The sequence below is a fragment of the Lactuca sativa genome, chromosome 1, assembly GCF_002870075.4.
Source record: "Lactuca sativa cultivar Salinas chromosome 1, Lsat_Salinas_v11, whole genome shotgun sequence".
In the NCBI taxonomy this organism is placed as follows: Eukaryota; Viridiplantae; Streptophyta; class Magnoliopsida; order Asterales; family Asteraceae; genus Lactuca; species Lactuca sativa.
The window spans coordinates 36,168,397-36,189,091 of record NC_056623.2 but is presented as its reverse complement, the minus strand read 5'-3'; the positions used below and the strand labels follow the sequence as shown (position 1 = coordinate 36,189,091).

General features: G+C 40.9%; 1 protein-coding gene across 1 annotated transcript; it reads right to left on the bottom strand.

The window, feature by feature from the left end:
- Nucleotides 1-10,244: 10,244 nt before the first annotated feature.
- LOC111920194 (uncharacterized) lies at nt 10,245-10,586 on the bottom strand. The gene has a single exon (XM_023915792.1). The coding sequence runs from the start codon at nt 10,584-10,586 to the stop codon at nt 10,245-10,247; it is 342 nt and encodes a 113-aa protein (XP_023771560.1).
- Nucleotides 10,587-20,695: the final 10,109 nt, after the last annotated feature.

Here is a 20,695-nt window from a genome sequence, read left to right as displayed (position 1 = left end):
AGTATGATGAATGATTGGACCCATTGCATATTGGCATTCTAGTATGATGCCTGATTGGGTCGAGGTATTTTAGTGTGATGATTGATTGGGTCAGGGGTAATCCAGCCTAATGGCTGTGGACTCAAGGATATTCCAATCTGATGACTGATTGGACCAAACATGCATGATTTTATATGTTCTGTTGTGTGGGGTATTTTTAACTCACTAAGATTTGGCTTACAATTCAATTGTTATGGTTTCAGGTATTTCAAAGGATATGGGCAAGGCAAAGGCTTGATCGTGCACATCATCATGGATTTTTATGAGATTCTGATTTTAGGATACTCTGATTCATGTTTATGACTTTTGGAAACTATGCTTTGTAAACACTTATGGTTTTGGATTGGTTACAAAAACGAAAATTTTACCTTGATTTATGGGATGTTTCAGTGAGGCCCCGGTATTGACCCTTCCCAAGGGTGTTGAGGATTTTGTAGTATTTTGTGATGTGTCAATCACGGGTTTAGGGGAGGTACTCATGTAGCGGGGTAGAGTCATAGCATATGCATCTAGGCAGTTGAAGGCTCATGAGGCTAGGTATCCAACACATGATTTGAAGTTTGGAGTTGTGGTTTTCGCCCCCAGGATTTAGCGACATTATCTCTATAGGGACCGATTTACCATCTACACGGATCACAAGAGCTTGAGATATCTTATGGATCAGCCTAATCTGAACATGAGGCATCACATATGGCTTGATGTGGTCAATGATTATGATTGTGAGATTAATTATCATCTGGGGAAGGCCAACGTGGTCGCTGATGCTTTGAGCCGCAAGACGGCTACTACTCTTATTTGAGAACATTGTTTGAGGATGATTATCGACTCCCCACTTCTAGATTTGATCAGGGAGGCTCAGTCCGAGGGAGTCAAGAGGGAAAATTAGAAGAAGGAGAGGATCAGAGGTGAGATTGACAGATTTTCTACCAGTAGTCGTGGATTTCTGACCCGGTGCGTTCGGGTTTGGGTTCCATTTTCTGGAGGGGTCCGGCATATAGTCGATGTGTACATGCACGATATTGTAGCTCGCCACGATGTTTCGGTTTCTATAGTATTTGACTGTGATGTACGGTTTACTTTTAGGCTTTGGCAGACATTTCATGAGGATTTGGATACAAGACAACAGTTCAACACTGCTTATCACCCTCAGAATGATGTACAGAGTGAGCGGACCATTCAGATTCTCGGGGATATGTTGAGGGCTTGTTTCATCGATTTTTTTGGGAGTCGAGACTCCTACCTTCCCTATCTTATTTTTCTTACAACAACAACTATCATTCTAGTATTGTTGCACCACCATTGGTGCTTCTCTATAGGAGGAAGTTTCGTACACCAGTATGCTAGGAGAGGTCAGTCACAGGGTACATGGGCAAGAATGAAGTACTCCTCCAGATGAAGGAGCTCATTCAACAAATCATGCAGAGATTACAAATGAACCAGAGCTGACAAAAGAGTTATACTGACAAACGATGATGTGAGTTAGAGTTTCAGGTGGGAGATATGCTTTTGCTTAAGGTATCACCCTAGAAGGGTGTTATACCCTTCAGGAAGAGGGTAAATTTGGGTCCCCTATTTATCGGACCGTTATGAGTAGTGGCTATAGTAGTCAAGGTGGCCTATCGATTAGATCTGGTTGAGGATCTTAGACAGAGTCATAGAATCTTGCATGTTTCTCAGCTTCATAAGTGTGTGGTTGGCGACTCAGTGGTAGTTACTTTAGATGACATTTAGGTGAATGAGCTCCTAAATTATATGGAGACACCAGTAGCGATTCTAGACAAGATGACAAAGGCCTTGCACAACAAGGTGGTACATTTGGTCAAGGTCCAGTGGCAGCATCAGAAGGGTTTCGATTGGACGTAGGAACCTGAGGCGGAGATGCTCGAGCATTACCCAGATTTATTCGCAGCATCGTACTTCGAGGACGGAGTCTGATTCACGTGGGGGGGGGGGGGGTAATTGTAGCACCCGATCCTTGCATGTAAATACCTTCCCTTTTTTCTTAAGTTTTAATGTTGGATTTTGATCTACGCAGGCCGTAGATAGCCTTCAATGCACTGCATAGAGGATAACTTGGAGCGGGGTTTAAATGATTTACGATGGGCATATATCTGAGTATGTAGGGCGTACTTGTTCAGAGCCTAAACACTAATTTCATGGGTTTGAGCCCTATTTAAGGGCTCTAACTCACATGAGTCCTTTTATTATCAAACTCCACATCGAAACCTTGATCTCCTTGTGTGAGTTCTTGCAATCTTTGAGTGTTTAGTGTGCTTTTGTGAAGGTGGAACTCCATTGAGGAACACTTGGGAAGCTTCAAGCTTTGTGGATATGCAATTTGCATCTCATAATTATTCCCCATAAGGAACAAACTTTCCATCTTGAAGCTGTTTATGATAGATCTGATTTATGCTAAAGAAGTCCATTATTTTGCCCACATAACCTTGGTTCTTATGAGTATGAGTTATTCCTGGCCATTTATGTGTCCTTTTAGACATTTTAGGGTTATAAAGATGAGAGTTTGGTCACTCTCATATATCCATGCAAGTGTTCTTGAACATTTAGTGACTTTTTGGACCTAGATTATGATTTTATGCTCCATGTATTCATCCAAATGGATAAAGCCAGAGAATTTATCCATTAAGACGTCCATCTAGCTTAGATCTAGAACTTTGGTAGTGTAACCTTCTATATTAAGAGCTTAATGAGAAAAGGTGCTCATCAGCATAGTACGCATGGTGTAATTTAGGCTACACAACATGTAGCCTTGTTTTGTCCTGTAAAATCCATTTGGCACTCTATGAAGGGCGTAGAGCATCATGTACGCAAGGCGTAATCTGGATGACGTTGACCTTTGACTTTTGACCGTTGAATTTGACCAAGTTTGACTTTAGGTCAAATTGGGTAATTTGATTAGTAGATTGAGGCTTGATCCCTATTTGTTGTTTAGGTGACATGTAGAGCCGGTATTTAGAGCAGTGATCAGTTCATCTATCTTCTAGACTTTGAGATGAGTTCTCTTCACTATACTCGCGGTTCGAAGGCACCAATGTTGGACCATTAGGTTGTGATATTTATCATGATATTTAGGATGTTTATATGTGGTAATGATCTATTAGATTTCTAGATCTGTATGAGTACCTATACTTGTTGGTTATATAGTTATCTGTTGCATATGTCGACATAGTGCGTTAGGGTTGAGGCAATATTGCTTTGTTCGAAAGCCAATAAACTCAGGAGCAATCCAGACATAAACTGATGGCTGGGGGCAGTCCAGACATATGATGTTGGCTTGGGAGCAATCCATACATTAGTTGTAGGCTGGGAGGGAAACCCAGACTTATGCTGAGGGCTCATGGGTAATTTAGTCTGATGACTATGGACCCAATATGGATGCTTTTATGTGTTTTGTGTGTGAGGTATTTTGGGGGAAACTCACTAAGCTTTGGCTTACAGTTTGATTTCATGGTTTCAGGTACATCAGATGATAGACGCAAGGATTTTTGGCTTACAGTTTGGGGGAAATATGCACATCATCCTTGCGTATTTTATTGATAGATTATTTTGGGATACTTTGATTTACGATTATGGATTTTTGGAAACAATGTTTTGTAAGACTTATTGGTTATTAAATAGTTTTGAAACTGAAAATTTTATCATGATTTTGGGGTGTTACAATAATCTTCTGTCCAAAAATATATATTTATTACTCGTAAAGCGTACGAATAATTATCCTATTTGATGATTTTATTTATATTATTTATTACTTATCATATCTTAAATATCCAACCCGAATTTACAGATGTTACACATAGATCTCTGTATTTTCTTCAATGTTCTCTCAGGATTTGCCATATGTATTTGAGTTAGAAGAATTAGTGACTCTATGAGTAGGATGTATTTTTATAGTTTGAGATTTGGTATGGCTCTATATTGGTGTCATTTAACGAATCAAATTAGGTTTCCTATATTATCCGAAAGTTTAGGCATGTAACCTTGCATCCATTCTTATGCGTTTTTTTGTTTCCTTAATCTCGAGATCTAGTTCCAACTCACTGTATGAATAGATTTGGGCATAGAAAGAAGATTGATAAAAAATAACTAGTCATCGACAACAATGTCAACTTGGTTATCAAGGCCAACAAATAAATATTCCAAATAGATAAAATAAATAACCCAAGTAATAATAAGTTGGATTGCATCCATAGAGATCGAATCAGTCAATTTTATGCAATTTATTCATGAAAACCAAATTTAAAGTAAAAATGGGGGTTTATTTGTTTGACTTCTATTGTAGCCATGTAAAATTAGCTTGTAAAGTAAACAAATATATAAGTGTTAAAAATTTATAGTGAGAAAGAGTCCAACATTGGGTTTAAACCACCATCCAATTACATAGCTAATTCTCATAGTTTATGGTACTGATGTCTAAAACCTGTTAATTAGGGTTGTGTATATTGCATTTATTATATATGGATACAAGTTACTAAGAGGCCCATATACTATACAAAAATATTATAATAAAGAAAACTGTACAAAATGTTTAACACACCCCCATAGCTTGATCTGGGGGAACCCTAATTTTCAAACCATTTTTGAAATCTAAAACCAGTTGCGTAGGTAGGCCATTTGTAAAAATATATGCATGCAATTATGAAGATGGAACATGCAAAACATGAATATGACTAATAGCAACACGCTCCCTAACAAAATGTAAGTCTATTTCCACATGCTTCGTTCTTTGGTCTTGAACGGGGTTGGACGCTAGATACATGGATCTAATATTGTCACAAAAGACAATAGTTTCCTGAGAAAGCGGACATGGTAACTCGAGAAGGAGATTCTGAAGTCAAGCAGTTTTAGCAACCACATTAGCTATCCCCCGATACTCATCTTCGAAACTATAACGGGAAACACGTTGTCATTTGGAGGACCAAGAAATTAGATTATTCACAAGATAAACACAGAACCCAGACGTAGACCGGCAAGTAGTAGGACACCCAACCCAAACATCATTAGAGTAAGCAACCAAGCAATCAATGGTTGACAGACGTAGACCGGCGAATAGTAGGACACCCAACCCAACCATGCATCAGAGTACCATTGAGGTAACGAAGGATGTGCTTAAGATCATGAAAGCAAGGTGCACGGGGATCATGCATGAAAAGATAGACATGTTACACAACATAGGAAATGTCATGATGCGTAAAGGTAAGATATTATAGAGCTCCAACAAGACTTCCATAAAGAGTGGGGTCATCGAATGGATCGACCCCAACAAGAAGTTTTCTTTTAGTGTCAGCCAGGGTGCTACAAGGATTACACTCAACCATATCGGCACATGAAAGAACATATCGAGAAAATGTAAGTTGGGATAGGAAGAGTCCCAATGCATCATGAGCGGCAGATATGCCAAGAAAAAAAAAAGACAAAGATCCAAATTCATACACCGGGAACTGAGAGAAAAGTTGAGAAATGACTTTAGAGATGAGAGAAGGATATGATCCAGTGAGAATGATATCATCTACATAAAGAAGAAGATAGATGGTGTCACAACTACAATGAAACGTAAAGAGCGAGGAGTTACATTTACTACTATGAAAACCAAAGGAGGAAATAAATATGGAAAAACGTTGATACTAGGATCGGGGAGCATGTTTGGGACCATAGAAATCCTCGCGAAGACGGCAGACGTGATAAGGAAATTAATTACTAACATATTCAGGAGGTTGATGCATGTAGATAGTTTCTACAAGGCCATCATGTATGAAAGCATTTTTGACATCAAGCTGGCGAATGGGCCAGTTACGAGAGATTGAGATAGTGGGAATAGTTTGAATGGTGGAGGGTTTGACAAAACTACTAAAAGTATCATCAAAATCAAGACTAGGTTGTTGAGAAAAATCATGAGCTACAAGGTGGCCCTTGTAGCGATCGAGATGGCCTTGACTGTCAAACTTGTGGCGGCACAGCCAACAAAAACCAACAATGTTAGCATTAACTAGTTGAGGAATAAGATCTCAAGTATCGTTAGAACGAAGAGCTTGCATTTTGTAGTTCATGGCAGCACACCAATTGGGGTCATACATGGCATGAGCAGTAGAACGAGGAATGGGAGAGATGTCAGAACTAGTAGAGAGGTTAAAAATTTGTTTTGGTCGAAAATATCAAGTGCAAGAGAAAGTGACCATGGTGATTAGAGGTGGTGGGGGAGGAAAATGAGAGTCTGAGGTTCTAGAGGAGGAGTCAGAAGAGTTATCGGATAGAGGGTGACCAAAAAGACGAGAGTGAGAATGGGAAGCATCCACAGTTTCAACAGAGGTGATAATGGAAGGAGGAGAAGGAAATGGACACGCATGCCTATTAGTGTCATGCGTATCAAAATAATCATATGTTGTAGGTGGGTAGAAAAGGCATCCAAACACCTAGATATGAGTGTAGGAAGGTGCAAACCTGAACATAATCGCAAAGAGGATTTTGTATTGAAGAGTGGTGGTGCGAAGAATATTGTATGAGCAGCGGAGAGAAGCACCTCGACCCAAAACTTAAAGGGAGGGACGCTTGAATGAGTGAGGTTCTAAGAATGTTGTTTATAGTTCGAACTATGAGTTCAACTTCGCTGTTCAATTGAGACGTGTAAGGGTAGGAGAAATGAATCTTAATCCCATGAGTAGTAAAAGAGTATAAGGTGTTTGTTTGTTGTAAAAACCTCTTCATACCTCTAATTGTTGTGCGACGCAGCACACGCGTAGAAATTTTAATCTCGCAGTTGTTTTTTTAGAAGTCTTAGAAGTAAAAAACCTTTGTGCGTATTCTGTTTAGCGCAACGCTTGTATTGCCTCTTCCAACATCTTCTTCTTCTTTTTTCTTGCTGAAATCTTGTTTTACTTTTTTTTCAATTTTACTCTTGTTGAATTCTTTTTTTTTTTTCATTTTTTTATATTGAATAATGATAATTTATTGATGAAATATCATTATTTTTTGCTAAAATATCATTATGTTTTGTTGAAATGTCATTATTTTTTGCTGAAATATGATAAATTCTTGTTGAAATATCATACATTATTAAATTTTTGGTATTAAAAAACTATTATGGTTTATAAAATCAGTTTATTTTAATTTTTTTAATATCTACAGCAACATACAGATGTTAAAAAATAAACACACTTCGTATTACAGTCTGCTTCTGTTTGGTCCACCTCTTCTACTGCAGAGGGTTGCAGAGGTGGTCCATAGACTTCATGAACTTTTTCTTCAAAAAACAAACAGTGCCTAAGAGAGTCTGTTTGTTGAGTTATTTAAGAATATCTAACTAAAAAAACTAAATATCAATTTTAAATTTATTTTGCACAAAGGAGCAAAAGTTTTTAAAAACAGTAGATTTAAAACATTTTAAATTTGGTATTTATCCATATTTAATAAACCTTCCTATTTAAAAAATGGAAGAAAATTTGAAACCCTAATTCCGTCGAGCTCACGTTGTAAGCTCCTAGCTCTCACGTCGTGAGCTGTGACTAGGGTTTTAACAATTACGAAATTTTCAATTATTCTTCTATCATTCAATTTCAAAGAAGTATTTTTATAAAACATGGATTTAGAGTGAATGTAATTACGAACCAATGGCTCTGATACCACTGTTAGGTTATATAAGCATCAAATACACTCAAACAAGGTAGCCGAAAAATCAAAACAACAACGATATACCTAAGTGTACATGCAACCTATGGATCTATGGTTTCATACTATTACTTCTACCCTATGAAATACACAATACAAAGGAAGAACACATACCTCTTGTGCAGCTAAAGATTTTGGCGCTTGACTCCTCGTGCGTGCCACCTTGTTTGGATGATAAGGATCCAAACCAGAATCCCTCTCTTGGTTGAGACCCAATGAAATCAACAGAGTAGAATCAAAAAATAACTAGGAGGCGATGAACTATAAGGAGAGTTCTTCTACAAGGAGAGAGAAAGAAGGTGGCAAAAATTCAAGCCAAGAACGAGCAAGGAGGAATGAATCCATAAGGCCCTAGTTATAGCCTTGGGTACCTCCTAGGGTTTTATCCTCAAGCCCATGTGGTACGGGATAACCCTATGAACGAAATTTCCCTTATCAAAAGGGAATTTTCATCCACCACCCATCTTCCCAAGGTTCTGGAATATTCCTAATTAACCAACTATTTATTAATTGATATTCAACCCTTCTACAAATTAAACTGTTAATCAATTTCGAAATTTTTTTCCAATTAGTTTCGAATTAATTATTGAACCATAATAATTAATAAACTAATTCCTCTTATATTTGTTCTACTTGATTTGAGTCTTTGTAACGACCCAATTTTTCAAAGAACTTTTTCGTTTTTAATTAATCAAACACATTCCTATAAATCATGAAATTCCAAAACAATTGTTTTCAAATCCTTGTTCATTACAACTTTATTTTCAAATAACAGAGTGTCCCATGAAATCGCTTAAGAGAGAGAGAGAGAGTGCATGCCACATCATCAAGTTTTGCCCTTGCCCTTGGACTTGGATGAACCTGAAACAAATCCACAAATAGTAAGGTAATGCTTAGTAAGTCCCCCAGAGCATATCCCACAGACAAACCACATAACACATATCGAATTAGGCATAAGCTACATATATCACATAAGCCATGCATCCAACATATACAGAAGCCCTGGAAACCCTCCTGGGTCTTACACCTAATGCCACGGGAACCCCCACGTGGTCTTATATGCCATGGGAACCCCTACATGGTCTTCCTGCCTTGGGAACCCCCACAAGGTCTTCCTGCCTTGGGAACCCCCACAAGGTCTTCATACCAAATAAGACATAATGCAAACTATACGAGTAGATATACTAGGATTCCATGGAAAACCTCCAGGGTCTTATACCAATTGCCACGAGAACCCCCACGCGGTCTTTCATGCAACTGTCATACTATCATATCACATATTCAATCAATAATCTACATATCCTATAATGGGCCGGCCTTGATGCCTTAGACCCATTGATATGGTGAGAAGACTAACCTCTCAAAGGCTGAACTGGCAAACTGAAGTCAGATATATTCCACGCTGCTCCTCCCAAACTACCTATAATCAATGAGTAAATAACTTAGCATAATCCCAAAAATACCTGCATGGTCAACACTGGGCAAAGTCGAAGTCTATAGTCAAGGTCAACAATCCATATTGACCTTAACTCATCGAGTACAATCGCTCACTCGTCAGGTTCCCTGCTTAACTCTTTGACTTGCCGATTCACTCGAGAGACTCATCGAGTTCCATGATGTTTACGACCGTAAACCACCAACCATGAACCCTTGGCCATGAACCCTTGATTGTGAACCCTTAGTCGTGAACCCTTGGCCGTGAACCCTTGACCGTGAACCCTTAACCGTGAACAAGAAAACCCTCTCGAATCGCTGAGTCACTTGCACGACTTGCCGAGTCCCTTAGTCCCTTATTTTTACGGCCCTTTCCAGTGGGACTCAAGGCCCCAAACTTCATATCTATACTCTACTAGTGTGGATTACACATAAAGTTGAAAACTTTACAAGCATGCAAGGCCTCACATGGACATAACACCAAAACTAACCTTCAACCAAGGTTTTCATTCTTGGAGAGGGAATGAGCTTAATGAAAGATGCAACTTTATGATATTTAGGACCTAAGGTGGTCCAGATATTGAACCATATCCTTGTGGTAGGTCCAGATCTATGCTTGCTTCCATTTCCTCAAAGTTGGCCCTAAATTCTCTAATAGAATCTAGGCTTAAGATAACAGATTCATACCTTAATTTGATGCCCAAGACGAAATAGATGCTAGATCTAGCGTCTTCCCCTTGATACCTCTTCTTCAAGCTTGGAATCCCTTCCACAATCCCAAACATAATCTCCCAAATGTTCTTAATTCACACACTGGTAGGTTTGCGGACGTAAACGCTCTCTTCTGACGTTATGGAAGGCTACAAAGGCATATAATGATGTTTATATAGGGGGAAAACCCCGAAACTAGGGTTTTCTCTAAACAGATCTGACTCACTGAGTCGGGCTTCCGACTCCGACCCGCGTCCAAAAAGTCTCGAGTCTACTCGACGAGTTGATCCCCCAACTCGCCGAGTCCATGCATAAAACATCCCCAAGTTGGCAACTTTCCAACCAACTCCGGAACCAGGTGTTACAAGTCTCCTCCACTTGAACTAAACTTCGTCCTTGAAGTCTGCTGACCCAAACAAATCGGGGTAATGCTCTTGCATCTCTTCTTCTGGTTCCCAAGCCCATTCGGAACCCTTCCGATGCTGCCATTGCACTTTCACCATTCTTACTTCCTTATTCCGAAGAACCTTCGTGTTCCTATCCATTGTGGCAACGGGCTTCTCAATGTAGTTCAAGCTCTCGTCCACCTGGATATCACCCAGTGAGACAATCACGGCCTCGTCAGTGATACACTTCCGAAGCTGCGACACATGGAATGTGTTGTGAATCTGACTATGCTCTGTTGGTAAATCCAAGCGGTAGGCTACCTTATCTACCCTGTCCATAATCTGGAACGGTCCTATATATCAGGGCCTTAGCTTGCCCCTCTTCCGAAACCTGATGATCCCCTTCCAGGGTGACACCTTCAATAGCATTAAATCCCCCACCTTGAACTCTAAATCTGATCGCCTTCGGTCAACATATATTTTCTGACAGCTCTGCGCTACTCGTAACCTGTCGCATACCTGCTGAATCAACCTGGTAGTTTGGAGCACTACCTCAGTGCTTCCCATGACCCGATGTCCAACCTCGTCCCAACAAACCGGGGTCCTGCACCTCCAACCATATAACATCTCGAACGGAGCTCGATCGATACTGGCATGATAACTTTTATTGTACGAAAACTCTGTCAGTGGAAGATACATATCCCAACTCCCTCCAATATCCAACACACATGCCCGAAGCATATCCTCCAGTGTCTGAATCGTTCTCTCACTCTTACCGTCAGTCTGGGGGTGGTACGTCGTGCTAAAAAGTAGCTGAGTGTCGAGCTCCTCGTGGAATTTCTTCCAGAACATGGATGTGAACCGAACATCACGATCAGAGACTACCAACACAGGCACCCTGTGTCTAGCCACGACCTCACACACGTAAATATCCACCAACTTCTCTGTGGATATACTTTCGGATATTGGAATGAAATGGGTACTCTTCTTTATTCTATCCACAATCACCCATATGGCATCCACACCCCTCGCCGTCCTTGGCAACTTCGTAATGAATTCCATTGTGATCTCCTCCCACTTCCACATAGGAATTGGTAGCGGCTGGACCTTACCATGAGGCCGCTGATGCTCGGCCTTGACCTTCCTGCAGGTCAAGCACCGCTCTAAAAACCAAGCAATTTCCCGCTTCATGCAGGGCCACCAATAATTTAGCCTCAAGTCCCTATACATTTTCATAGCTCCTAGATGTATAGAGAACCTGGACTTATGCGCTTCTTCCAATATCTTTTGTCTCACTCCCCCAGTCATCGGTACCCACACCCGACCACATTACATCAATAGGCCTCGACTATCCTTAACAAACAAAGGGTATTGTCCTCGGATCCTCTCTACCTTCCAATTCTCTTTCTTCACTCCTTCAACCCAAGCCACTTTGATCATCTCCATCAATGGCGAGATTACAGTCATCCTCAAACGCACATTCCCAATTAGGGAACTTGCCGTCTTACGCCTCAACGCGTCGGCCACTACATTGGGTGGTATAGAATCTCGCAATCATAGTCTTTTAGCACGTCCAACCACCTTTTATGTCGCATGTTGAGGTTCTGCTGGTCCATCAAATACTTCAGACTCTTGTGGTCGGTGTAAATTGTAATCTACACTCCATACAAGTAACGCCTCTAACTCTTGAGGGCAAACACCATTGCCTCCAGTTCCAGATCGTGAGTAGGGTAATTTGTCTCATACGGCTTCAATTGTCGCTAGGCATATGCTATCACGTGCCCTCTCTGCATCAGCACCGCACCTAACCCTGAAATCGCAGCGTCGAAGTACACCACCAGATCATCTAATCCCTCCGGTAGCACAAGGATCGGAGCCTCGCACAATCTCCGCCTCAAGGTCTTGAAGGCCAACTGCTGATCGGTACCCCACCGAAACGTCACATTCTTCTTGGTTAGAAGGGTCAATGACACAGCAATCTTGGAGAAATCCTGGATAAATCTTCAGTAATAACCCGCTAAACCCAAGAAGCTGCGAAGTTCTGATGCATTCTTCGGTGCTTCCCACTGCATCACAGCCTCAACCTTGGCTGGATCAACCGAAATACCCTCCTGGTTGATGATATGCTCCAAGAATTTTACCTCTCGCAGCCATAAATCACACTTGGAGAACTTGGCATACAGATTCTCCGCCCTTAGAATCTCCAACACCTCCCTTAAGTGGTGTTCATGCTGCTCCCTGGTCATAGAATAGACCAAGATATCATCCATGAAAACGATCACCGACTGATCTAGCATCGGTCTACACATCCTGTTCATAAGATCCATGAACGTTGTTGGGGCATTGGTAAGCCCAAACGGCATCACTACAAACTCACAATGCCCATATCGAGTCTTGAAAGCCGTCTTCGGTATATCCTCATCCCGAATCCTCAGCTGATGGTATTCCGACCAAAGATCAATCTTGGAAAACCAAGACTCACCCTGCAGCTCATCGAACAAATCATCGATCCTTGGCAATGGATAACGGTTCTTCACTGTTAGCTTGTTTAGTTCCCTATAATTGATACACATCCTATGAGATCCATCCTTCTTTTTCACGAAAAGGATCGGTGCTCCCTACGGGGAACTGCTCGTGCAAATGAACCCTCGGTCTAACAGCTCCTGAAGTTATGTACATAACTACTGCATCTCCGGTGGTGCCAATCAATATGGTGCCTTTGCTATCAGAGCGGCACCCGACACCAAATCAATGCAAAACTCCACCTGCTTCTCCGGAGGCACTCCTGGTAACTCTTCGGGGAAAACATCCTGAAAGTCCTGAACAACTGGCACACTGCCTACATCCTTTGCGGTCTCTACTCTCGTATCTGATATATAAGCCAGAAATCCTAAACAACCCTGCCGCAGGAAACTCCTAGAGCTCGTAGCCGAATAGAGGGTTGGCCCCAGTGATGACCTATCACCATGTATCACCATTTCTCCCCCACTTGGGGTTCGAACCCTCACCAACTGCTGCTCACAGTCAATCATGGCCCCTTGGCCCCCAACCAATCCATTCTGATAATAACTTTCAGCCCTGGCAACGGTATCGGGACTAGGTCGACAGGAAATCTCTCACCAAGTACATTCAGTACACATTCTCGATACACCCTCGCAGCACTAACAGTGCGGTCATCTGCAATCTACACCTTGAGCGGGGAATCCAAAATTCCCGGCTGGTCCCGGAGCTTCTTGCCAAGCGCAAGAGATAAGAACGATCGGGTAGCACCCGAATCAAACAATACATGAGCAGACAAACCATTAACCAAAAAGGTCCCTATACAAACATATAGTAGACATAAGCGAAGAAGATACATATAGTAGAGAAGAATAATTACGTACCAGCCACCACATCTGGCGCTGCCCATGCCTCATCAGTAGTTAGCTGAAATGCACGGCTCTTTACTGTTGGAGCTTCTGCCTTAACAGGGCGGCCATCGGTAATCCTCATCGTGGTGGGCGCAGGCGCCACCACTGCTCCTCCTCCTCCCTTCAACCTCGAACAATCGGCCTTTTGTGGCCAGTCTGGTTACAGTGGAAACATACCAAGTCCTTTTTGGGGCAATCCCTGCTCACGTGGCCCGGCTGACCACACGTATACCACACCGGGTGTTGAGAGAAAAACTTGAGAAACACACTTGAGCAAACATTTGAACAAGTTTATATGGCGGAAATTAAAGTTAATCTTAAAGGATCATAAAGCTCAACAATAATATAAGTCAGAGTTAGATAGTTAGATGATTAGTTACGGAAAGATAAGGAAATATAAAAGACATCAAGTATTATATCAAGTATACACTTAAGTTGATTCATAACAAGGAATACAATCAGACCAAGTTAGTGAGTGAGATCAAACTTAGTGATTAAGTCTAGAAAAGACTTGCTCTTGAAGAGATATTACAAGGAGTTACGATTATATTTAAGTGATAAGATAGTAGGGAGAAAGAAGAGTGATAAGATTCAAGATGCGTAAGAGAGATGTATTCATTGAGAAATGGAGAACACTATTTATAGAGTCTCGAACATTACATATAGTGTAATCTGTTTAAGAATTTCCATGCAGGGCACTATGGATAAAAGAAAGTACTTATACAAGGAACAGATAAAAGACTGAATCTAAGAACTGATGACGATGACTACGGTTGCTAATCTGAACTGCGGTTGCTGATCTTAACTGCGGGGAGAGATTGACTGCGGTTCCTAAAGTAACTTCGGATTTCTTTTATGTTTAAGAGGGTCACTTTAATGTTTCTAAAATGGGTTCGACCCCCGGCAAGCTCCCCCATGAGATCTCCCACACTTGGCACACCGGCCACGGCCCTACTGGCCCTTACTAGGTGCATCTGAGGTCTTAGGCTTCTTAGCCTGTCCTACTGCTGCCTGTGCCTACTCAGGCTTCCGCTTGGTGCGGAAGTCCAACTCCATCTCCCTCTCTCGTGCCTTTTCTATCATCTCATTCAGGGTTTTGCACCCTGTGAAACTCACAAACTCCCGCTTATCATCCCTTAACATGTAATAATACCATGTCCTCGTCGGTAGCGTACTGGAGATCATGCAACTCACTCACAAGATGTTGCACCTCAATGGATGGTGCAAACACCAAATCAAATCGCCGAACAAACTCGGCCCAGGTCATCTCAGCCACATCGGCTGCACCCACCTGACTCATAACCTCGCCCTACCAATCCCGGGCCCTGTCTCTCAGCATACAAGAAGCAAATCCCACATTTTCCGCATCTAGGCAAGAACTCGTGCGCTGTGCGTTCTCGATATCCGCCACCCAACGTCGGCTAACAATGGGGTCCCTATCCCCGAAAAAATATGGCACCTCACACGCCTTGAACTCCCAGAATGAGGGAGTTCGGGCCCCAATCTGACCCGCTGCAATCTCGACCCTGAATTCCCTAAGTCTCTCCTCCATGATCTCCATCATACCTTCCTTGACCGTCCCAAAAATTACTAGCGTGGCGTCAAGGATGCCCCTGGTAACTTCGGCTGCAATGAGCTCGTGCAGCCTCTCATCAATTACATCAGTAGTGTCACCTGATCCTGCCTTGGATCCAGCTCCCCCCGCTCCAAATCGTGTAACCACCATGTTGAACTGAAAAGTCATAAATCATAATGATCAGGATTCCTCCTTGAAGCTGTCAGATCTAACATTGGTTCGGGTACAGGTCTTGTGCTTCCAGTAGTACGGGCCCAATACTACCTTCCACACCTACCTGTACCATCCCCATTGCTCTACCTGATAACTCCAATTCGTCCCACAACCAAACCATATCCCACCACCACCGCGTACATCAATCTTAGGTTGTCCTAAGATTTACTCTGCTCATATAAGTCGAACCACTCTTAACAGGTTGCCTTTATGCATGCAAATTATACACGGAAAAGGATCAAATAGACATTTGAATAAAAGATGCTACCCTAGGACCAAAACCAAACAAGGAACGGGAAATAAGGCCAAATCGATTTTTTTGAGGCTATAAGCTCCTAACCATATGTAATTTTAAAAGCATACACATAGCAAGTACAACAAGGCTCAAATATCAGTATAACATGGCTAACCTATTGGGGTACTACTTACTTGGCTCGGCTGATCACGGGCGTTGCACTTTCATCCTATCATTTCTTTTAAAACCCCTTTTTATGTTATTTTTGGAAAAATTTCATCATTTTCTTAGTTTAAGTCCTGACACACCCGAAGGTGTGCCCAAATCCCCCAAACCAAGGCTCTGATACCAACTTGTAATGACCCAATTTTTCAAAGAAAATTTTCTTTTTTAATTAATCAAACACATTCCCATAAATCATGAAAATCCAAAACCATTTTTTTCAAATCCTTGTTCATTACAACTTTATTTTCAAATAACAGAGTGTCCCATGAAATCGTCTGAGAGAGAGTGCATGTCGCGTCTTCAAGCTTTGCCCTTGGCCTTAGACTCAGATGAACCTGAAACAAATCCACAAACTGTAAGCTAATTTTTAGTGAGCCCCTTAGAGCATATCCTACACACAAACCACATAATCCATATCTAATTATCCATAAGCTACATATATCACATAAGCCATGCATACAACATATAAAGAAGCTCTGGAAACCTTCCCGGGTCTTACACCTAATGCCACGAGAACCCCCACATGGTCTTATCTGCCAGAACCCCCCACATGGTCTTCCTTCCTTGTGAACCCCCACAGGGTCTTCCTGCCTTGGGAACCCCCACAAGGTCTTCCAACCGAACAAGACATAATGCAAACTATAGAAGTAGATATAACAGGATGCGATGGAAACCCTCCAGGGTCTTGTACCAATTGCCATGGGAACCCCCACGTGGTCTTTCATGCAATTGTCATACTATCATATCGCATTTCCAATCAATAATCTGCATCACATAGAATTGGTCGGCCTTGGTGCCTTAGACCCATTGATATGGTGAGAAGACTCACTTCTCAAAGGCTGAATTGGCAAACTGAAGTCAGATATATCCCACGATGCTCCTCCCAAACTGCCTATAATCAATGAGTAAATAACTCAGCATAATCCCAAAAATACCTGCACGGTCAACACTGGGCAAAGTCGAAGTCTATAGTCAAGGTCAACAGTCCATATTGACCTTGACTCGTCAAGTATAGTTAGCCACTCGTTGGGTTCCCTTCTTAACTCTTCGACTCTCCGAGTCACTCGAGAGACTCGTCGAGTTCCCTGATGTTTATGGTCGTAAACCACCAAATGTGAACCCTTGGTCGTGAACCTTTGACCATAAACCCTTGGCCGTGACCCTTGGCCATGAACCCTTGATCGTGAACCCTTGAACGTGAATGAGAAAACCCTCTCGACTCGCCGAGTCACTTGCACGACTCGCTGAGTCCCTTAGTCCCTTATGTTTACGGCCCTTTCTAGTGGGACTCAAGGCCCCAAACTTTAGATATATACTCTACTAGTGTGGATTACACGTAAAGTTTCAAACTTTATGTGCATGCAAGGCCTCACATGACCATAACACCAAAACTAACCTTCAACCAAGGTTTTCATGCATGGAGAGGGAATGAGCTTAATAAAAGATGCAACTTTTTTATATTTGAGACCTAAGGAGGTCCAGATCTGGAACCATATCCTTGTGATAGGTCTAGATCTGTGCTTGCTTCCATTTCCTCAAAGTTGGCCCTAAACTCTCAAATAGAATCTAGGCTTAAGATAACAGATTCATACCTTAATTCGATGCCCAAGACGAAATAGATGCTAGATCTATGTCACACCCCAAAACCAAGAACGGTGGAAACGTTCTGAGGTGGAGGATGTCATGTACAGTATTATAAACAATGTAAAGTAGTAAACAAGAAACAACATCATCCATTGCATTAAAAGTAAAGTTTTAATACATGTGTGTTCTTTCAATGTAATAAGACACCAAAAATACAATCAAAATAAAAGACGAGTCTTTTTTGTGCTCCGTCTTCTCAAAACCTGGCCATCGTACCTGTCTACTAGTGACCTGAGAATACAAGTTATTTTGAAAGCAAGTATCAGCCTAAAGCTGGTGAATTCATAATTATTTAAGTGTCATTGTCTTGATTTGGAAAACTGTTATGAATTCCTTGTAAATATTTACATGAAACAACTGATATAAGTATGAAAACCCTAGAAAATACCGTATTTCCTACTAGTATGAAATGTAGTCTTCTACCAAGACCCGAATGTTTTGCTATGAAAATGATAGTTTTTCCTTCTTTTTGACTATTACAAACAGTACTTAGTCTAACTCATCGTTTATGTGAATGTATCACAAAATAAAGTAATAGGAATAATGTTATCATGTAATTGTTATCCTTTTGTATTAGGATTAACACGACATCGCAGAAAGCGAAATGTATAACCTAATGAACATCCGAAGATTGTTCAATTGTCCTCTGTAGCAGCAGCAGGGCGGAGAAAGGGTTAGTTCTGTAAAGGTACTCCTAGTATAAGTATTAACCGTAGGCATCCGTAGATGTTCATCGACCTCTGTAGCGAACAGTAGGCCCGAGGAATGGTTAGTCCTGTAGAGGTACTCCTAGTATAAGTAATAACCGTATGCATCCGTAGATGTTCATCAACCACTGGTGCTAACAGCTGGGATTCGGAATGGTTAGTCCCATCTAGATATCCCGTTGAACTGGGATAGGCAGGACAATTTACACAGAAGGTACTAATAAATCATCCTAATGAATCGAGGTACAAGTATCCATGTAAATGTATACAGGAAAATGTATCTACGTAAAGGTACTCATGTAATGTATTCATGTAAGGTACTCATGTAATGTATTCATGTAAGGTACTCATGTAATGTATTTAGGTAAGGTACTCATGTAATGTATTCATGTAAGGTACTCATGTAATGTATTCATGTAATGTGTTCATGTAAGGTACTCATGTAATGTATAGCATAGACTCATTAATGAACTGACTCTGATGTAATTCCTTGTAATAGGAATAATGTTTTGTATCTTCTAACTATCCCTATAATAGTTAACTGGAAGGTAATTGTTTCTTCAAGTAGGTTAAAAATGGTTTTGTAAAACATCTAATAGTTTTGAACAATAAGTAACAATGACTTGATGTCGTTTTAATAAACATTTCAAACGTAATACATTTGATAACAAAGTATTTCTAAGATAGAAAACCATTTCATGCATCACATTTTGTAGTATGTGAAATCTGCTGGATGAAAACACAGTTATAAATACATATGAAAGATTTGATAACATGTTGTTTTCTACTTGTATTCCCCCTCTTAAAGCATTTAAAATCATTTAAACATTGATTAAGGGGTATGAACTCACCTGTAGATGGTGGTTTGGATGTACTAAACGGTGTAGGATAGCTAGGTGACAAGTGAAGACTTGTTCACACTCAATGATCCTAGTTAACATATAATCACACATATATGTATCCAATTAGACTTTAAACCACTAATTGACAAAGTTAAGACATCCTGAGGCATGTAAAACACCTTATATAAGTGATACAAGCCATAAGGATTGCATCTAAGTGCTAAAGGACCTTGCTAATGTGTTTGGGGTTCAAGGGTAAACTCCCTTGGAGTTTACGGTTTTCATGACCTTGACCTAATGAGTTTATGGTCGTAAACTCAGAGTTTACGGTCGGAAACTCCTCTTCTTTTTACCATATGTTGTTTTGAGGATTTGCAAGTCCTTAAAGGCATTTCTACTTGGTGGTTTGGACTTTGGAAAGGACTAGGGTAACAAAACACCCCTTGTTAGGTGTTTACGGCCTTATGGTCATTTCTCTTTGGGTTTACTACCTTAAACCCATATGGAAACTGGTATTGTTATTTTTTTCAAGTCCCTAACTCATCAAGGGAAGGTTCAAACATGTTAAGGAAGGCTTAAACATCCAACTAGGGCTTAGATTTGTGACTTAGGCACACTTTGGTGCCTTATATGGTGTTTATGGCCCAAGAACCTTCTGGGACCGTGAACACCTTGTTCCATGTGTTCTTGGCATATTTTCTTGATGCTAACTTGTAATACTAACTCAATAAGACTCAAGGAGTGAAGTACTTACTATAAGGAAGCTTGAAGTATGCTAAAAGTCCAAGAACACTTAGTGTGTGTTCTTGGTGTTCTTGGTGTTTTTGGAAATCTAATCAAAAACACAAAAGTGAATGGATGAATAGATGCACAAACACTAGATTAAGTGTTTAATCAAATTGAAATGGATAGAACACTTACAACTTAGAAGATCTTGAATTGTTTCTAGTTTGCTACTTGAGAGTGTTTCTTGAGTTTATTCTTTTGGGAGTTTACTCTTTTGGATAAATGGGGAGTAAACTCATATTGACTAGACTTAGGGAGTAAACTCATGGATAAGCATGAGTTTACGGATCTTGGTATGATTTTTCGACCCAAACGAAATAGTTTGGCCAGGAACTTCTAAGACGCGAGGTGTTTGCGGTTTTTAAAATTCAAAACCCGAGACGACACTTTCTCACATCCCTTCATTTAAAGAATAATATTAAAATAATCAAACGAACTCTAAATTTGTTAAAATAAGAAATGATGACATTAACTTATAATAAGAAATGATTTACTTCTAGGGTTTGACCGAATGAAAATTCCGGGTTGTCACAATCTAGCGTCCTCCCCTTGATACCTCTTCTTCAAGCTTGGAATCCCTTCCACAATCCCAAAGATAAGCTCCCAAATGTTCTTACTTCACACCCTTGCGGGTTTGCGGCCATAAACGCTCTTTTATGACGTTAAGGAAGGCTACAAATGCCTATAATGATGTTTATATAGGGGGAAAACCCCAAAACTAGGGTTTTCTCTAAACAGCTCTGACTTGCCGAGTCGGGCCTTCCGACTCGCCGAGTCAGTTCCGACCCGCGTCCAAAATGTCTCGACTCT